The 18,813-nt window shown below is 40.4% G+C and overlaps 2 protein-coding genes across 11 annotated transcripts; one reads left to right on the top strand and one right to left on the bottom strand.

Moving 5' to 3' along the window:
* Positions 1-1,316: 1,316 nt before the first annotated feature.
* On the bottom strand, positions 1,317-4,766 carry LOC110492102 (DAZ-associated protein 2). 2 transcript variants are annotated; one of them, XM_021566125.3, is made up of 4 exons: positions 4,554-4,766; positions 3,837-3,955; positions 3,464-3,706; positions 1,317-3,092 (listed from the first exon to the last, which is right to left on the bottom strand). In XM_021566125.3, exons 1-4 carry the CDS (start codon positions 4,564-4,566, stop codon positions 2,964-2,966), a joined length of 504 nt encoding a protein of 167 aa, XP_021421800.1. In that variant the 5' UTR covers positions 4,567-4,766; the 3' UTR covers positions 1,317-2,963. The 2 variants fall into 2 exon arrangements, with proteins under 2 accessions (XP_021421800.1, XP_021421801.1); XM_021566126.3 differs by having other exon boundaries at positions 4,361-4,751.
* On the top strand, positions 4,765-16,388 carry LOC110492100 (POU domain, class 6, transcription factor 1). 9 transcript variants are annotated; one of them, XM_090203011.1, is made up of 12 exons: positions 6,040-6,059; positions 8,477-8,572; positions 8,977-9,054; positions 9,719-9,932; positions 10,066-10,211; positions 10,321-10,543; positions 10,684-10,895; positions 12,419-12,538; positions 12,782-13,024; positions 13,195-13,330; positions 13,525-13,693; positions 13,991-16,388. In XM_090203011.1, exons 4-12 carry the CDS (start codon positions 9,728-9,730, stop codon positions 14,337-14,339), a joined length of 1,803 nt encoding a protein of 600 aa, XP_090059137.1. In that variant the 5' UTR covers positions 6,040-6,059; positions 8,477-8,572; positions 8,977-9,054; positions 9,719-9,727; the 3' UTR covers positions 14,340-16,388. The 9 variants fall into 9 exon arrangements, with proteins under 9 accessions (XP_090059133.1, XP_090059135.1, XP_090059136.1 ...); XM_090203013.1 differs by having other exon boundaries at positions 6,041-6,059; positions 9,719-9,905; XM_090203007.1 differs by lacking the exon at positions 8,977-9,054 and having other exon boundaries at positions 4,765-6,150; positions 9,719-9,905.
* The last annotated feature ends 2,425 nt before the right edge of the window (positions 16,389-18,813 follow it).

Genomic DNA, 18,813 nt, shown 5'->3' with positions numbered 1-18,813 from the left:
ACCAGTTGGTCAAAACTGTAAGGATTTGACTATTGTTTTTCTGGGCAGCAAAATGGGAAATGTTGTATTGAATCTGTTACTATTACCAGCTAGAGATTGTATGATCTTATTGAAGTATCTGCCAAAGGTAGTAAGTGACATGACAGACCTCAAGACTGCAGGTCAGATGTGGCAATAAAGCTTTTTCCACTCATTGTTGAATGTCCTTACAGCTATAAGTGATAGGTGGATAGAACATTGAAGTGTCAATCTCACACCCCGCAATATGTATTTCAAACAAGGCTAGAGTTGTTCATTTTCATCACAGGGAAGGTATTTATGCACTGTAAACATTTCTTCAACTCTTACAATTCACACAGTGCCACTTGAGCTGCTTGAGTCCTGATGCTTGTCAAAAAAAATCTAAATGACGGAGAAGAACTCAGAACAGGTAACATTAAACCTTACTGTCCAAAATATTTTTCTAAATTTGTCATATTTTACTCTCTAAAAAAACATGAAGTGCACCAAAGTTCCTTTGCAAAGAGTTCTTTTTTCCAGGCGCATGTTTCAGCAAACCAAAGTGACATCTCCTTAATCTTAAAAAAAAGTGTACCATAGACCATCAAATCACTTTAATACATATCCATATTATAAAAATGTTAAGAGAATCCCTGAACTATAAATGTCCGTATATCCTGTTTACTCCACACTGGCTGTGGTTGGCATGGCATCTACTGGTAAGCATTAGTACATCATATTGCTGGGTCTAAGCCACCATTATGTTGCTACATTAAACAATAGCCAGGTCTTGGACAAAGAAAACAAAAAAATGTAACATTTGAAGGAATATATTTTTGTTTACATTTTGAAAGCCATGACAGTTTTTAAATGGTATGAAGCATCAGCATGTATTTGGGAATGGGATACACATTTACAGCTGTGCAAAATATGAGTGACATGATAACCATGTTTGGAATGGTGGCTGGTCATGTGATCAGTGTTACCAAGAACAGATGCAGTCTGATAATACATGTGCAAACAGGTCGCATGCTTGGCTAGCAGTTTACCAGACAGCTGGTCAACTGACCAAAGTGACCTGGAATTCACATTTCAGTGAAGACTACTTCTATTTCCATGAGGGCTACAATTTCTATCCGAACAGGAGGAAAAATTAAGACCTCAAGGAATCATGTTTCAACCAAAATATCAAATTCTTGTATGCAGACATGGTCTCACAAACTAGATCAAACCTAGTGTTAGATATTTATTAAAGTTTATACAGTAGTTGAATTAGCAGCACAAGTGTATTGGAAAATAAACTGTGTCAACAGTTGTAAGCTCCACTGATGCAATGCATATTTTTTATTTATAAGAAAATGTTCAGAAATAATGTGGCTTAACACTATATTAAACTAATTGGGAACAATAAGCAAGTGATTTTCTGCAGTCCTAAAACATTTAGGAACACCCCCATTTTGGAATGAAAGTACATTTAAATGAATTCTAAAAAAGTTGGACAGGAAAGAGTAACATGCATAGCACTGTATTTGCAGGTTATTAGCATTTGTACTAAAAACAAGTAGCAAAATCTATTTCCAGCAGTGCACATAAATTAATGCTTGTGGTATTTCTATAAAAATTAGCAATGATACATCTTTACAAAAATCAAAATTGTACAGAGCAAAAGTGCAAAAAAGCATGCAGAACCACCTAGTCACATTTACATTAAACATTTAAGCACCCCATTAAAAAATACAACAGCAATGCCAGATCGAAGGTCTTAAGTACCATCAAACTCATCACTGCATCCTTAAATATGATGTTTGCTTTTCAAAATGTGCCATATTTCAATTACTATAATTATAAGTCACAACCAAACATTTACTAGTGCAGTCTAGACCATTTCTTTGGTACAACCAGCTAATTGGTTATACTAACATTAACTAATAATTCAAACAAATCACTAAGATGTGCCCGAAAGTGATAAATATTTAAAGTAAACAAACCAGTTACATTGTAATTGAACCCTCACAGTCCTTATAATAAAGGATTAAAGTAAAGTGTTTAACTCTTAATAACCCCCTGATCTTAGATGATTCTCGTTTACATGACAGTGCTTTTAAGTGTTTAAGAACAGGTGGGTGCCATTTTTTTTTTTACTTAAGGAAACCAAACACTGGGATGATGTACAAGTTTGCGTATCCGATTTAGAGGGGAAAAAAACAAAAACGACAAAATTTAAAACCAATAACTGCAAAAATGTAAAGCCAACCAACCCTTTCGATGATCCAAATCTCAACTTCATTCTACGTATTTTAAGTTAATTTGCTTTTATTTAAGTGACGGTGCTCTTTGGGACGCCGATTATGTTCATCTACGGTTGCCCAAGAAGGTACAGTAAACCACCATGGCATGTTATCTGGTAATCATTTTGTGATCCATTCTTGTTTGGGTTCTTGTTGCTTAACATACCAGTATTCTACTATACTACAGCAAGCGTCTATTTGATCCGATTGAAATGAATCCAGTGGTTGCAGAAACTGATTTTAGATAGGCCAACTGGGTCTATTCAACATGCCATGCAACAGCGAAAACTAAAGTATATATGATGCTTTACTTGGATCAGTAGCACTCTTTGTAAGGAAGACATTAGGCCAAGTCCAATGAGTGTTTATAAACCTGAACATTAGTTATCAAGTACAAAATGGGGACAGTGCTAAGAGAGTAGATTGATGTCATGCATTAAAGAAAATATAACATGTGAAATGTGTTTTGACCTAAGACACTCTCCTTGTAAGGTCAGGGAACCAGTTTTGCTTACGAAGTGGAGTACTGTACCTTTTATCAGGGCTCTAAAATATTACATTCCGTTAGGTGATATCAGTATCCCCGAAAGGGGTTGGCGGATGGGACAGGAGAGGGCGTCATCATTTTGAATGAGGGAGAGGAGTAAGGGGAGAGGTTGCGGAAAACGCTGGCTGTTACCAGATGGTGTACCCGCCATTGGAGCCACCCACAAAGAAGTTGTTCTTGCGCTGTGTCATCATGACGTTGGCACCCTGCATGGCGGCCAGCTGAGCTGCATTAGGCATGTGGCCGGGAGGTGGGGGCTGTGATGCATTTAGGTGATGGGGAAGAAATAGTCACATACATGAGTAACTTTACCAATATCTGTTAATCAATTACACAGGATATATATTTGGCTCCAGCACAATACGAACATTGATTTATGTTATAACCACATGACATTGTGTAACATAGGTCTGGGGTGTCAAACTCAATTCTTGGAAGGCTGAGTGTTGGCAGGTTTTCACCCCTCCCTTGTACGTATTAAGGTAATTGATTACTTCCCCTCATCAGGTTGTCTAGGTCTTAATTGGACACTTATTAAAAGGGAATAACAAAAACCAGCAAAATCACTGTCATCCAGGAATTGATTTTGACACCCCAGATATAGCCTAGGCGTTTTGAGGATACTCACTGGGATGGAAGCACTGTTGCTTTGACCAAAGCGAGCACCAGCATCATATCCTCCCTCCACTAGCACAGTGGAGCCAGGGGGATACATGGCTCCCATGGGGTAGTACGCCATGGGGACATTGTGGCCCATTGGTCCAACAGCCATGGACTGGGGCAGTTGCATATACATCTGAGTGCCAGGGTATTGAGACATTTGCTGTAGCTGGCCAGCCTGAGATGGGTGCACATACCTGGGCTGATAGATCTTTGGCGTAATGGAGAACATATGAAAAGGGGAGAGTTAGAGACAGTCGGTCACTGTGTTTGTATTGATATGATTGGGAATACTATTCACAAAAGTAGTTAACATGTCTATTCCAAGTATAAATGGCTACCTCAGAGTATGCAGGTGGGGCGTCTGAATAAGGTGGTGCCTGGGGAGACACTTGCATAGCAGGTGGGTAGATGGGTGCACTACTCTGCTGAGGGTACACAGCTTGCTGGGGATAGGAACCTGTGATACACAAAACAATATTCAACTATTATCAATACGCACACTTGCTTTGTTTGACTCAATCACCACACAATAGCAAAACATTATTGAGGGCTAACGTAGTTTGTTAATCTACTACCGACCGGTCTAATTAAATAAACGTATAGGTAGCTAACATAACATAGAGAAAATACTTAATTCATCAATGGTGATTACAGTTAGCTAGCTAAGTTAATAATGTCACAACAAAACACTTACCCAACTGACAAAATAGTGACTATGACAAGTCCTAGAGCTAATTGCAAAAGCTAACTGGATAGTGGTATTGAGGTCAGAGTACGCGGCTACAAGCTAAATAGCATGTAGTAACTACAGCAAGCTTTCCAACGTTACGTATTGGGTAACATTAGCTAGCCGGCTACTTACATGTCGACTCCATCACGATTTAGACAGCAGTATCTACTTTAGTGGTTGGGCTAATTTATGATGAAAAGGAAAATACGTCGGTCAAGTAAACATTTTAGTCTCGCTTGTTAGCTGGCTAACTAACCATTGGCCGCTGTTGTTAGATAGCTAGCATGTGAGCTAATACAAAGGTTGTGGACGTTAGCTAAATTACCTTTGTTGTTCATTGTCCTGAATTGGTGTGTAGTTTAATGCGTCGAATACAATTATTCTGAAGTTAAAAGTATTTTACAGAAGGACCGTTTGAATACTAAAAATTGAGATTACGGTTCAGAGTTACGTGACCGTTCACTTCCTTGTTTTTCTCTAGATTTTTGTTGTGATGGTTGATGCAATTACGTCATATGTCCTTAGCCACTCCCATTATAGGGGTGAAAGTGCGTGCGCTGTTTAAGTTGTTTTACATTACCTAACTGGTTCAATTTACTTTGTAGTTTTCTTTATATTTAAAAAAATGTTCCATGGCATTGGATACGTGGGCACTGAAGGTACTCAACCAGATCTAGATATAAACTGTTGAATAACATTCAAGATAATTAAAATTAATATATTTGCTTTACGTTTCCGGCTGTTTATTCTGCTAGTCTTCAAATACTTCCTAGTCTAATAACCTATTTGACGTTGATCATTATAAAAAATAATTGGTTGCTTTTCTGATCCATAAGAAAACAATTGGGGGTACCTCACCACATCATCACTAATGCGCACCAGGGGATGATATGTAGGATGATATAGCAATTAGATTCAAAATCATTTTATACACTATTCTGATCATTAAGTGACAGTTAGTAAATTCTTGGCAGGAATATTTCAGCTTCGATGATAGATCACATTGTGATTGAACAGACAGCAGAGAGCACTTGCCATGGGGCTAATTAAAGATTCAAAAAGCTCAGCTCTCCCTTTGAGCTCCATGGCAATACACTACAAATGCATGCAAATGCCAGTGTCTGCCAGCTGGCAAGAAAAATAGAGCGAAAACACACCAAGGTCTATTCCTCTAAGAGAAATGCAGTGAAATATGGTGCTCAGCATAGTAGGTCATATATAATCAATCAAAACTCTATACCAATGGTACATGTGATATGTGACAACAGCTTACTATTATCTAATGAAAACAGAAAGCCTTAGTATTTAGGGAAACAATTTATGCTCATGGGTGTGTCCCATCTGTCCAATGAAGTAATTACTTCTGGACAGTATTTCTAGACCAGAGGACCCTTTTTGACCTCCTGGGGGAAAAGTTCCACGTAGTCTCTTTGCTGCTACATTATATTCTGTACCACAGATAAAAAAAATATAATTAAAAAAGCCAACGTGCTAAAAAACTATACTTTTAAATATGCACTTTCCCTTTAAGGCAGCCATGGCTCCTCTCAAGTCGAGGCAGACATTTTTCCATGCAAGATATCCCTTGCATAAATTATGTTCATGACGTAGGGCAAAAGGCCAGATTTGTTGTAATATTGGTGGTATTTTCCATTGGTCTTTACAGCAGAAGTCGATTTTAGATGGTATCTTGAGGAATATAGGTCATCTGAATTGTAGTACCGAAGGGACCGTCATTAAATATTAAGAAAGAAAGGATCTTCACGTTGCCAACCCTCCTTATCAATGCAAATGCCTCTTTTGTGTGCAGCCATAGCGCCTATCTGGAGCGGTGAGATTAATTTTTTATTATATGTGACTAAAACAAACTGTGGCAAAGATTTTTAAAAGAGGAGAACCTCAGAAAATAAGACACATTTACGGTAAGTTGCTTTGCTTTGCTTTCAGTTTAAGACTTCCATCCGCTATAGCGCGACGAAATGGCGAGAGGAGATTCGTTTTTTTTGTTAATATGCAATGCTCTTAATTAGCATAATTTATATATTTATGATAAAGAGAGGGAAATACATAAAATGCAGACCCCAGGCATGGAATAGCGGGTGATTTTTGTCGCGGCATATTTTATGGGTAACATAGTGTCCTCAAATAAGTACACGGCGATACTTTTATTGCGGCTAGATTGTGGGTGGTGTTCGGGGATCAACACCTGCTGAAGTTCTGACAGATATATAATTTCTGTGTTGGAGTGTCCTGCGCTGCACTGATCTTTTTGATGTTACGTTAAAATATTTGATAATCGAATAGTCATTTTTCAGCTGTCATCATTCTAGAAAGCTAGATGTTTTGGGCGGACATACTGTAGGAGGGCCTATCTTCTAGGGCTAGGCCACCTATTATCAAGAAGCTGCCTATTCTTGGTGCATTATTCATATGTTTAATTTGACACAGACTTTGCCTTCATGAAAAATCAAGTCATAAAGTATATTATTACTGTGTGTGTGCACCCCTGTAGTCCCCAGTACAAGTAGGCCTACACTGTGTCCAGACTAAATCTCCTAGTAAATCTCCTAGTTCTATTTCTAGTGCTGTCACTCTTGAGGTTAGTTGTTTTTATACTCTTTAACTTATGAATGGGCAACTTTGATTTGTGTGGGGGCCACAAAAAAAAAATCGGAACTCATCATGAGGGGCCACAGTGGCTCGCTGGTCTGTGTACCGACATCCATACACATGCCGTCAGGGCCTTTTTGGGGCCCGAAGCTAAATATTCTAACTCAACAGAAAGTTGAGACCCCGACTGTCTCCCCACCCCCAACCCAAAATAAATATACATACAGTACCAGTCAAGAGTTTGGACACACCTACTCATTCAAGTGTTTTTCTTTATTTTGACTATTTCATACATTGTAGAATAATAGTGAAGACATCAAAACTATGAAATAACACATGGATTTATGTAGTTACCAAAAAAGTGTTAAACAAATCGAAATACATTTTATATTTGAGATTCCTCAAAGTAGCCACCCTTTGATTTGATGACAGTTTTGCCCACTCTTGGCATTCTCTCAACCAGCTTCACGAGGAATGCTTTTCCAACAGTCTTGAAGGAGTTTCCACATTTGCTGAGCACTTGTTGGCTGTTGTTCCTTCACTCTGCAGTCCAACTCATCCCAAACCATCTCAATTGGGTTGAGGTCAGGTGATTGTGGAGACCAGGTCATCTGATGGAGCGCTCCATCACTCTCCTTCTTGGTTAAATAGCCCTTACACAGCCTAGAGGTGTGTTGGGTCATTGTACTGTTGAAAACAAATGATAGCCCCACTAAGCGCAAAAATCTCATATTTGGACTCATCAGACCAAAGGACAGATTTCCACCGGTCTAATATCCATTGCTCGTGTTTCTTGGCCCAAGCAGGTCTCTTCTTATTGGTGTCCTTTAGTAGTGGTTTCTTTGCAGCAATTCGACCATGAAGGCCTGATTCTTGCAGTCTCCTCTGAACAGTTGATGTTGAGATTTATCTGTTACTTGAACATTTATTTGGACTGCAATCTGAGGTGCAGTTAAATCTAATGAGCTTATCCTCTGCAGCAGAGGTAACTCTGGGTCTTCCTTTCCTGTGGCGGTCCTCATGAGAGCCAGTTTCATCATAGCGCTTGATGGTTTTTACGACTGCATTTGAAGAAACTTTCAAAGTTCTTGAAATTTTCCGTATTGACTGACCTTCATGACTCAAAGTAATGATGGACTGTCGTTTCTCTTTGCTTATTTGAGCTGTTCTTGTCATAATATGGACTTGGTCTTTTACCAAATAGGGCTGTCTTCTGTATACCACCCCTACCTTGTCACAACACAACTGATTGGCTCAAACGCATTAAGAAGGAAATTCATTATTTTAACAAGTGACACCTGTTAATTGAAATGCATTCCAGCTTACTACTTCATGAAGCTGGTTGAGAGAATGCCAAGAGTGTGCAAAGCTGTCATCATGTCAAAGGGTGGCTACTTTGAAGAATCTCAAATATATTTAGATTTTTGTAACACTTTTTTGTTTACGACATGATTCCATATGTGTTATTTCATCGTTTTGATGTCTTCACTATTATTCTACAATGTAGAACATAATAAAAAAGAAACCTTGAATGAGTAGGTGTGTCCAAACTTTTGACTGGTACTGTAGATGGAAAACACAATTCACATAGGCTAACCTGGTAGTTTTGATGGTACAGTATTCTTTCTCCTTTCTTAGAATGTCAAGACAGTGACTGCTTGGTGGTGAGAGCACTGAACCATGGACCTTCAGGATCTCCCTGCTGCTGACACACCCCTCACTGTCAATGAACAGGTACCACTAACCTCAATGTCAACACTACCTGATATCACGTTAGTAACACACCCCTGCCCAACTTTAAAAATCTGTGTTGCCTCTCCTTCATAGTCCTCTGTCATAAGCTGTTGCCACCTCCATGTCACTATATATTTGGAATGATTAACCCCTCACGGTCATCTTGAGGTTGATATACTGTATGTTCACTCCGGCTGTGTCCTTTACACTCATAGTCAGCAAACTGTAAAGCAATTTATAATGTTTTGTTGCGAGGGGAGCTCCCAGAAAGCATTGCTTGAGATGCTTGTTGGCTGATGCTCTTTGTTGTAGTTTTTTTTTTATTTTTTTCCATTTGTGTGCTTTTGTTTTGGTTCATTGTGTCCTAACGTGTGTGTGCTTGGCCTCTCTGTTGTTCTCCTTAGCCATTCACTGTCTGACTGCAGACATTTTTTCAGCCATTAGGTTCCTGCCCATTGAAATTCCTTACCAAAAACAACCAGGTATGCTTTCAGTCTCTCTGTCTGCACCTTGCCCTCCAGCTCAGGTTTTCTGTGCCTCTCCTTCACATCTTTCATGGCTGCATCCACGCATGCATCATGTCTTTGCTTAGTTATATTTTCTAATAATATACACATTGGATTATTAGTATAAGGAAATGGAGAGGGAGTAGCTGACCACCATTGTTGACAAAACACGATGACAGGTTATGCTCCTGTGGTATGGTTTTGCACGTGTAAACTCATGTTCTGTTCTACAAGTAACCAATAGACATTGTCCTCTATCTGGGTTGTCTCAGTAGATAGAGACCGACTGGTATGGCAACATCTGATAATTTGAATGGAGGTACACTGAGCCTAGCCTGGATGTATATGCCTAATAATTATATTATGACTACATAATGAAATATATTCCTGGTCATGGCTCAGAGCAAAAACATTTACGCTGCTGAGAATAGGTGATGAGTCATTTATTGTGTAGTTGCGTGACTTGTGCTTGTATTCCAATTAAGCTTATCTCAGCAGGAGTGCTGATCTACGACCAGGTCTCTCATTTCCATGTAGTCTTATTCATATGATCTGAAAGGCGAAACTGATCCTAGATCAGCACCCCTACTCTGAGACACTTTTTAAAATAGGAGCCCCGGTCTTGTGTTCTGCTGCACAGGTGATAGTGATGTCTGGTCATGAGACGATCCGTGTCCTGGAAGTGGAGGTAGATCAAGCCTCTCTTCCATCCTCAATGCCTGATGGGAGGACTGATTCGGGGGGTGAGGATGTGAGTAATCAGGCTAAGCAACCTGAGGCAGGAACACAGGACAGCCCGCCAGCACCCCACAACACTGGGGGAGTAGGTGAGCCCTTTGTAGGATACCGATACGGTAGGTTAGACTCCATGCAATACAGGTTAAACTGCATCTTGTTTAATGCTGCAGTGTAAAAATGCTTTAAGAGGGATGTGTGGTGTGTGCTGATGGTAGACAAACACAGTGTGTTCTCTCTCTGTGCTGTCAGTGCTGGGGGACCAGGTGGTGGCTGTCGATTCTGCAGCCTCTGCGGTCCAGACTCTTGCTCAGACTGCAGTTCCCATCAGTGTCTCCCTGTCGCAGCCACAGGCCACCATGCCCATCACTGTGCAGAGCTTGCAGGGCTGTCAACAGGTGAGAACAATTAAACAAACAAAAAAACATGTGTCATGTGTGGTTCCTTCATCTGCCAATAATTTGGATCTTATTTATTTCTAATAAACCCCATCCTCCTTCCCTGTAGGTCCTGACCCAGGATGGTCTGGCCACTCTGATGACAGGGATGATGGCCCAGACAGGCTCCCTGGGCCAGCCCCTGCTCATCCCCCTCAGCATGGCAGGGTCCATGGGGGGCCAGGGCCTGGCTGTCCTCACCTTCCCCACCAGCAACGTAGCCACACTCCCTGGCCTTTCAGCTGCCAGCCAGTCCGGAGGCCTCCTCAAACTACCCTTTGCCGGCTTGCAAAGTGAGACGGCAGACATACACACTTCACAGAATGTGAATCTCTGCATTCATCCACATTGAATCAACAGTCAATAGTTTTTTGGCTACCACATGGGGGACAGTGATGCTTTATCAGTATGTGTTTGGGTTCTTCTTTCCCAGCAGCCACTGTGCTAAACCCTGTCCAGACCCAGCAGGCGGTTTTCCAGTCTCAGACAGCATCACTACAGCAGGTCCAGGCAGCTATGCAGCAGGCTCAACAGAACACGCAGGTGGCTGCAGCACAACTGACCCAGGCCATGCCGTCCGTCTCTCAGCCCAGTGTGTCTGTGTCAACACTCCAGTCTGCAGGCCTCTCCATCAACCCTGCCATTGTAAGAATGTGTTTCTGTATTATCGTGTATGTGAGTTAACCCTTTACACTCGTGGAAATTGGCCTACAGCATATGGATGGGGCTAAATTTGAAATATTTCTTAGAGAATAAATATGGAGAATAAATTATTAGACCAAAGTTGAGGACACAACAGTTCACCTGACACAAGACTTAATTCAAACATTACACTGGTCATTTTATGTGTATTTCCTATGTAATTTCAATGCACTTTCAGGACTCTTAAGAATAATCTTCAACAATAAGTTTAACATTTTTTTTTATCTCTCCTAGCTGTGGCTTTGAGGAACTAGAGCAAGCACACTTGTTATGTTTGGAACACAACACTGCATCCCTGCCATTACCGTAGTTGTTTACACAATCCAAAGACAGCCCATTATAAATCGCAGTCAGAGTCAGGTGGGCATCATTTGAAAGCTTGTTCTATTCTGTTATAAAGTACGATCTTACAGTGTAAGGCTTTCACAGGGCTATTCAGAGAAGTGGATCGTATTTTTGGTGCGCATAGAAAGGAGTCTTGTATGCATTCAGGTGTGTGTTCTGCAGCGGATTTTCTTCACAATAGACAAACAAGATCATTCTATTCAGAACAACCCAGGGTATGACACCATGTCATCTTGTAACTGTACATCAAACATAAGTTGTCACTGTATATGACATGAGTTTTACACTCTTAGAAGAAAAGGTGCTATATGAAATTTTAAAGGGTTATTTGGCTGTCCCCCTAGGAGTACCCTTTGAAGAACCCTTTTGGGTTGCAGGTGGAACCTATATTGTAGATCCCTTTCTACAGAGGGTTCTACATGGAACCCAAAAGGTTTCTGGAACCAATGAGGGTTCTCCTATGGGGACAGCCAATTAACTGTTTTGGAACCCATTTTTCTAAGAGTGTTTAATATGAAAATGTGAAGCGCTCATTTGGACTCATGGGTGTTTGGCCTGCTTGTATGACATCAAAGTGGTATTTATTATAATCCTCAACGTCTCATCTTTCAAAATACATTGAGTCCTCTTAGTTTACAGCATTTCCCTTACTCGGACAACAAAACATTTGTAAAAGTTGACCAATTAGCGGTAGGATAGGGGCAACTTCTTGTCGCATGCGGTGCTCAAGTTCAGAACGGCTGTCAAAACCCATATAGAGCTGTGAAGCGCAGAGCCTGAACTCTGACGTAATTTATAGCATGTTACTGTACAGCTACGGCATTATAATTTAGGCGCTTGTCAGTGCCCAAATCTGCCATTTCCAACCTGTATACAGGTACGCGTGTAAAGGGTTAACGTGATGTGCGTGTATTTGTTTTTCTGACCTACACGTATGTTTTGGATTGCTGATCAGCAAGCCATGTTTTTTTACTTTAAAGTTTGTATAACTTGAGCAGATGGTTCAATATTTCCTTGTTGTTCATCCACACTGTTGAATATATTGTACCTTGTATTCAAAATGATGACATTATCGATAGTAGAACAATATGTTCTGGATGCCTCCGTTTCTCTCCTCTCAGATCAGTGCTGCGTCTCTAGGGGCTCAGCCTCAGTTCATCAGCTCCCTCACTTCCACTCCCATCATCACCAGTGCCATGTCTGGAATCACCAGCCAGATCATCACCAACGCACAGGGACAGGTGGGTTATAGTGCAAACATAACCACCAAGCAAACATGCTCACTATTTTTCAAGGATCAAAATAACAATCACACAATTTCAACTAATGTGTTATGACTGTTATTATAGATTTATAAACTTGTATTTATTTGAAAGTTTATAGTATTATGATAATCAGTTAATAAAGAACTTATAAAATATTTATAAATTATTTTGTATAGTGTTACTAATAAATAAAAACAATTCTCTAAATATGGCATCCAGGTGATTGGAACCATCCCCCTGATGCTGAACCCTGCCTCACTGACAGGAGGGGCTGCTACTCAGGCTCTGAATCTCCAGGGCTTTCAAGGCCTGCAGGTCCAGACAGTCCAGCCACAGCTGGTTCTGAACAACCAGGGCCAGATCATTGCCACCATAGGAAATGGACCTGCTACAGTCCCCACTTCTGCTGCTATTATTCCCAAGCATAATGTTCCTGTGACATTCTCGAAGCCCAGCACCCAGGTACCCCTCTCCACCAATTTTGTCCTTATGAGTGCTCCATCAGAATTTCAGAAAAATTGGAAATGCTGTTATGTGGTGTTGGTTGAAATTGGTTTCATGTGAGAATGGTGAGTCTTTTTCGCCTTTTGGATGTTACCATTAATCCATTGCTGACAGAAATTTCCCCTCAGGCTCAGGTAACAACTGTTACGCAATCACCTGTGGTCATCGCCCCACAACCGTTTGCAATGAAGACAGTCACTCCAATCTCCTCCTCAGTCCCTCTCACCTGTGGAGACACACCCACCGTGGGCCAGCTCGTCAGCAGTACGTGGTTCACATTTTTTTTTATTTTTATTATGAATTAAATCCTATATTTAACCAGGGAAGTCACATTGACATTTACATATTTTTCAAGTGAACCCGGCCAAGGAAAAGCAGCAGCTTCTCTCGAAACATAGAAATATCGACCTACCTACTTGTAAAAAATATCTATCTGCTTTGTCTATTCGCATTTTTAGAGCCACAGCAAGGGTGCACGGATGAGGAGGGCATTAATCTGGAAGAGATTCGAGAGTTTGCCAAGAACTTCAAGATCCGCCGGCTGTCCCTGGGGCTGACGCAGACACAAGTGGGACAGGCCCTCACGGCTACAGAGGGCCCGGCCTACAGCCAGTCTGCCATCTGCAGGTAAACTCCTCTGGTCTACTGGGTGGGGTGGTTGCAGGCATCACAGTAGGAGGTTTCTGAAATCCATTCTATCAAATATGATAAATAGTGTACGTTGGTGTGCTATGGACATTGTATTTCAAGGGTTATATTTTGAAAGTGTTGATACTATAGTAGGAATGTTACAGGATAGTAGCTCTGACACTTAAATAAAGATGAACTGGGGTTCAGGTATTTTTTGAAAGAGTAGATGTGGGGTTCAATCTGGTTGATCAGAGGCTACTGTGCTATTCGTTTCTAAGTTGTTGGTTCTTGCAGGTTTGAGAAGCTGGACATTACACCCAAGAGTGCTCAGAAACTGAAGCCCGTGCTGGAGCGGTGGCTGGCCGAAGCAGAGCTATGGAACCAAAAGGGTCAGCAGAATTTGATGGAATTTGTGGGTGGTGAGCCGTCTAAGAAACGCAAGCGTCGCACCAGCTTCACCCCGCAGGCCATCGAAGTGCTCAACACCTACTTTGAGAAGAATGCCCTGCCAACGGGCCAGGAGATTACGGAAATCGCGAAGGAGCTCAACTACGACCGTGAGGTTGTCCGTGTATGGTTCTGCAACAGGCGGCAGACACTGAAAAACACCAGCAAGATCAATGTGTTTCAAGTTCAGCCTTAAGCCTGTGCAGTAAGCGGCCGTTGACTAGTAGGAAAGTTGGAAGGACAGCATAATCAGCTCAAGAAAAACGTTTTGTAAAGACCGTAACACAGTCACGCTTAGTAAGTAAAAAATTATATGGACTTTGGGAAGGATAAGGACACTGAATGACACTTGAACTGAGTCTTACTATATGGACATAGAAAACTCAGTTATCTCTTTTTGTTTTGATGTGTGTGTTGGGGGGAGTGAAAGAAAGACATTGCATGTGAAACGTGATTGGGTTAATGTTCACACACCCTCTATTGTCAGTTTGACAACCTCTTGTTTCATTTATTGATATATTATGCCATTTGTAAAGCAATGGCTAGAATTTTGATACACCTGGTTTTATACACTTACCATACCGTTTTGTAAGTGGCTGTCTATGAATTTTATAGCAATGGCCTTTAAAGATATTTGCTTACAGTTGTACAACATCCAATCAATCTGTTCTGACATTATGCGGGTGCCACCAAAAATATAAGTTTGGAACTGGTACGCACAATATTTGTGCGTCTAACTTTCTCACTCATCATTATTCACGATTCATTCAGGATTAATCCGTAATCATGGTAGAAGTGTTTAGAAACATTATTATTTTCTTATTTACAATAACAGTTACTCCAAAATGAAACAATACATTACTTACCATTCATTTCTATTTGGCATAAAATAATCAGAAACACAACCAAAACATAAACAGGAAATGCATCCAAAAGCAATGCCCCTTTGTTTACCATAGTGAAGGTTCTCATTTTGGATTAGTTCATCTATAAAGACACACATACATTATTTCAAATAGTTAACAGATGTCAGCCCAGCATGGTCCATCAGCAGACGTCACACAGTGAAGAGTTTAAAACATTGCCTGTCTCAATTGAGTCTGGTGTCCGTGTGGTTGAACGTGTACTGTATGTTGAGAATACTTACATGGCAAAAATAATGATCTAATTAAATCAAATTGATTGAATAATAAAACATGACTATGAATTAATTGATTCATATGTTGTAGTTTTTGATTATTATTATTCATGTATATGAAATATGGATTCTTAGCTAAAAGGAGTGGTATTTTAGGGACAAACAAAAATTGAAGGAACTAATGGCTTCCCTGCCCTTTTCTATAACCTCGTAATTGTTTGCACTTTAGAGATAACTTATCTCAAACAAGATAACTAATGAAAAGCCTTGATGGCAGGTGAGTGCAGTCGACTGCAATGGAAGGATACAGCTTTGTAGGCTGGCAAAAGCTAAATAAAGTGTATTACATTTGGAAATCTATAATGTTTATTGTTCTAGAAAATGTTGAATCTTCATTGGTTTTTATGTCTGGTCTATCCAACATATTTGAGAATGTAGAAAATGGCAACTAGTTACCCAGCATATTTAAGTGGTTGATAATGTTTTGCTTGACATACATATGCTAACAATTTTTAATGGTCAAACCTCTATGCGTAATGAGCATCAATTTTGTAAGGTTATCTTAAGCCAGTATGGTACATGACCGAATGAGAATAAACTACAATATTTAGTCCTTTATGGTCCCAAATGAATATAATTCATATTCTGATGTTTGTCTATGTCTGTGATATGCCATGCTGAACCGTGTAATTCATTTGTTCCCCATAATTGCCTTTTAAGATTGATATTATGTTTTCAGAGAGGAAGAAAATAACTGCTATATGAATCATGTGTTATGTTACACAACTGCCATTTCCAAGGTAGCTATAACCTAAAATGTTTTTTTTTGGATTCTCCCCAGTGAATTGTCTTTTGTCTGAAAAATGTTGAGATGACAGAATGCAAATGCAAATCCAATGTCAACACAGTTTAATAGTGTAGTTTTCAGATTTGAACTATATCACACATTTTGTTGATGTTGGGCATAACAAATATTATTTACACTTGTTGTATAAGGTGTGCAGTATAGAACCAGCAATACATTTGAATAGATGAGGTCACGAGAGTGACTATTATGTGATTCCTGATCTGGGCATTCTCTGCCAAATAAAGGCTTACTGAACACTGTCTGGGTCTTTTATTGTCTTGACTTGTGACTTAAAAAATAGGTCTAACTCACACAAGAACAATCCTTTGTCCTTTCTCTAGACCTTAACCTCTAGTAAAAATGATTTGTGGCTCTAGCCTTTCAAAGGGATTATTCGGCCCCCTTGAACTTTGCAACCTTTTGCCACATTTCAGGCTTCAAACATAAAGATATAAAACTGTATTTTTTTGTGAAGAATCAACAACAAGAGGGACACAATCATGAAGTGGAACGACATTTATTGGATATTTCAAACTTTTTTAACAAATCAAAAACTGAAAAATTGGGCGTGCAAAATTATTCAGCCCCCTTAAGTTAATACTTTGTAGCGCCACCTTTTGCTGCGATTACAGCTGTAAGTCGCTTGGGGTATGTCTCTATCAGTTTTGCACATCGAGAGACTGACATTTTTTCCCATTCCTCCTTGCAAAACAGCTCGAGCTCAGTGAGGTTGGATGGAGAGCATTTGTGAACAGCAGTTTTCAGTTCTTTCCACAGATTCTCGATTGGATTCAGGTCTGGACTTTGACTTGGCCATTCTAACACCTGGATATGTTTATTTTTGAACCATTCCATTGTAGATTTTGCTTTATGTTTTGGATCATTGTCTTGTTGGAAGACAAATCTCCGTCCCAGTCTCAGGTCTTTTGCAGACTCCATCAGGTTTTCTTCCAGAATGGTCCTGTATTTGGCTCCCTCCATCTTCCCATCAATTTTAACCATCTTCCCTGTCCCTGCTGAAGAAAAGCAAGCCCAAACCATGATGCTGCCACCACCATGTTTGACAGTGGGGATGGTGTGTTCAGGGTGATGAGCTGTGTTGCTTTTACGCCAAACATAACGTTTTGCATTGTTGCCAAAAAGTTCAATTTTGGTTTCATCTGACCAGAGCACCTTCTTCCACATGTTTGGTGTGTCTCCCAGGTGGCTTGTGGCAAACTTTAAACGACACTTTTTATGGATCGCTTTCTTCTTGCCACTCTTCCATAAAGGCCAGATTTGTGCAATATACGACTGATTGTTGTCGTATGGACAGAGTCTCCCACCTCAGCTGTAGATCTCTGCAGTTCATCCAGAGTGATCATGGGCCTCTTGGCTGCATCTCTGATCAGTCTTCTCCTTGTATGAGCTGAAAGTTTAGAGGGACGGCCAGGTCTTGGTAGATTTGCAGTGGTCTGATACTCCTTCCATTTCAATATTATCGCTTGCACAGTGCTCCTTGAGATGTTTAAAGCTTGGGAAATCTTTTTGTATCCAAATCTGGCTTTAAACTTCTTCACAACAGTATCTCGGACCTGCATGGTGTGTTCCTTGTTCTTCATGATGCTCTCTGCGCTTTTAACGGACCTCTGAGACTATCACAGTGCAGGTGCATTTATACGGAGACTTGATTACACACAGGTGGATTGTATTTATCATCATTAGTCATTTAGGTCAACATTGGATCATTCAGAGATCCTCACTAAACTTCTGGAGAGAGTTTGCTGCACTGAAAGTAAAGGGGCTGAATAATTTTGCACGCCCAATTTTTCAGTTTTTGATTTGTTAAAAAAGTTTGAAATATCCAATAAATGTCGTTCCACTTCATGATTGTGTCCTACTTGTTGTTGATTCTTCACAAAAAAATACAGTTTTATATCTTTATGTTTGAAGCCTGAAATGTGGCAAAAGGTCGCAAAGTTCAAGGGGGCCGAATACTTTCGCAAGGCACTGTACCGTCTCTTCAGAGCCACAAATACCATAGAGAATGATAGAGGACTCTTCTTTGTATCTGTCCAATTATTGCGTCTTTGAGCGCCAATGATGTGTATATAAACCAATGATCCACTCAACAAAAATATAAATGCAACATGTAAACTGTTGGTCCTGTGTTTCATGAGCTGAAATAAAAGATCTGTGTGAAGATGTGAAGTTTTGTCACACAACACTGCCACTGCCACAAATAGCATGCAGAGCAGTTGGCAGATAATTTAACGTTCATTTCTCTACCATAAGCTGTAGAATTTGTAGAATTTGGCTGTACCTCCAACCGGCCTCACAACCGCAGACCACGAGTAACCACGCCAGCCCAGGACCTCCATATCCGGCTTCCTCACCTGCGGGATGGTCTCAGATCAACCACCCCAACAGCTGATAAAACTGAAGAGTATTTCTGTCTGTAATAAAGCCCTTTTCAGGGGAAAAACCTCACTGACTGGCTGGGCCTGGCTCCCCAGTTGGTGGGCCTGGCTCCCCAGTTGGTGGGCCTGGCTCCCCAGTTGGTGGGCCTGGCCCCCAAGTGGGTGGGCCTATGCCCTTCCAGGCCCATCCAGGGCCTAATTAATTTATTTAAATTGACTGATTTCCTTATAAGAACTGTAACTCAGTAAAATCATTGAAATTGTTGCGTTTATAATTTTGTTCAGT

This window comes from Oncorhynchus mykiss, chromosome 16 (assembly GCF_057628025.1).
Source record: "Oncorhynchus mykiss isolate SJ-2025 chromosome 16, ASM5762802v1, whole genome shotgun sequence".
NCBI classification, from domain to species: Eukaryota; Metazoa; Chordata; class Actinopteri; order Salmoniformes; family Salmonidae; genus Oncorhynchus; species Oncorhynchus mykiss.
Note: the sequence above shows the minus strand (reverse complement) of the source record. Positions and strands in the feature narration are given on the sequence as shown.

Bases quoted from the DNA above. Each gene is read 5' to 3' on its own strand.
- LOC110492102 (XM_021566125.3), bottom strand. The intron at 3,707-3,836 runs GTAGCCATTTAT...ATTACGCCAAAG, and splicing joins CCCCACCTGCATACTCTGAG to ATCTATCAGCCCAGGTATGT. The intron at 3,093-3,463 runs GTGAGTATCCTC...AATGCATCACAG, and splicing joins GCAACAGTGCTTCCATCCCA to CCCCCACCTCCCGGCCACAT.
- LOC110492100 (XM_090203004.1), top strand. From the start codon at position 8,519: ATGGACCTTCAGGATCTCCCTGCTGCTGACACACCCCTCACTGTCAAT. The intron at 13,025-13,194 runs GTACCCCTCTCC...ATTTCCCCTCAG, and splicing joins TCTCGAAGCCCAGCACCCAG to GCTCAGGTAACAACTGTTAC. The intron at 13,331-13,524 runs GTACGTGGTTCA...TCGCATTTTTAG, and splicing joins CGTGGGCCAGCTCGTCAGCA to AGCCACAGCAAGGGTGCACG.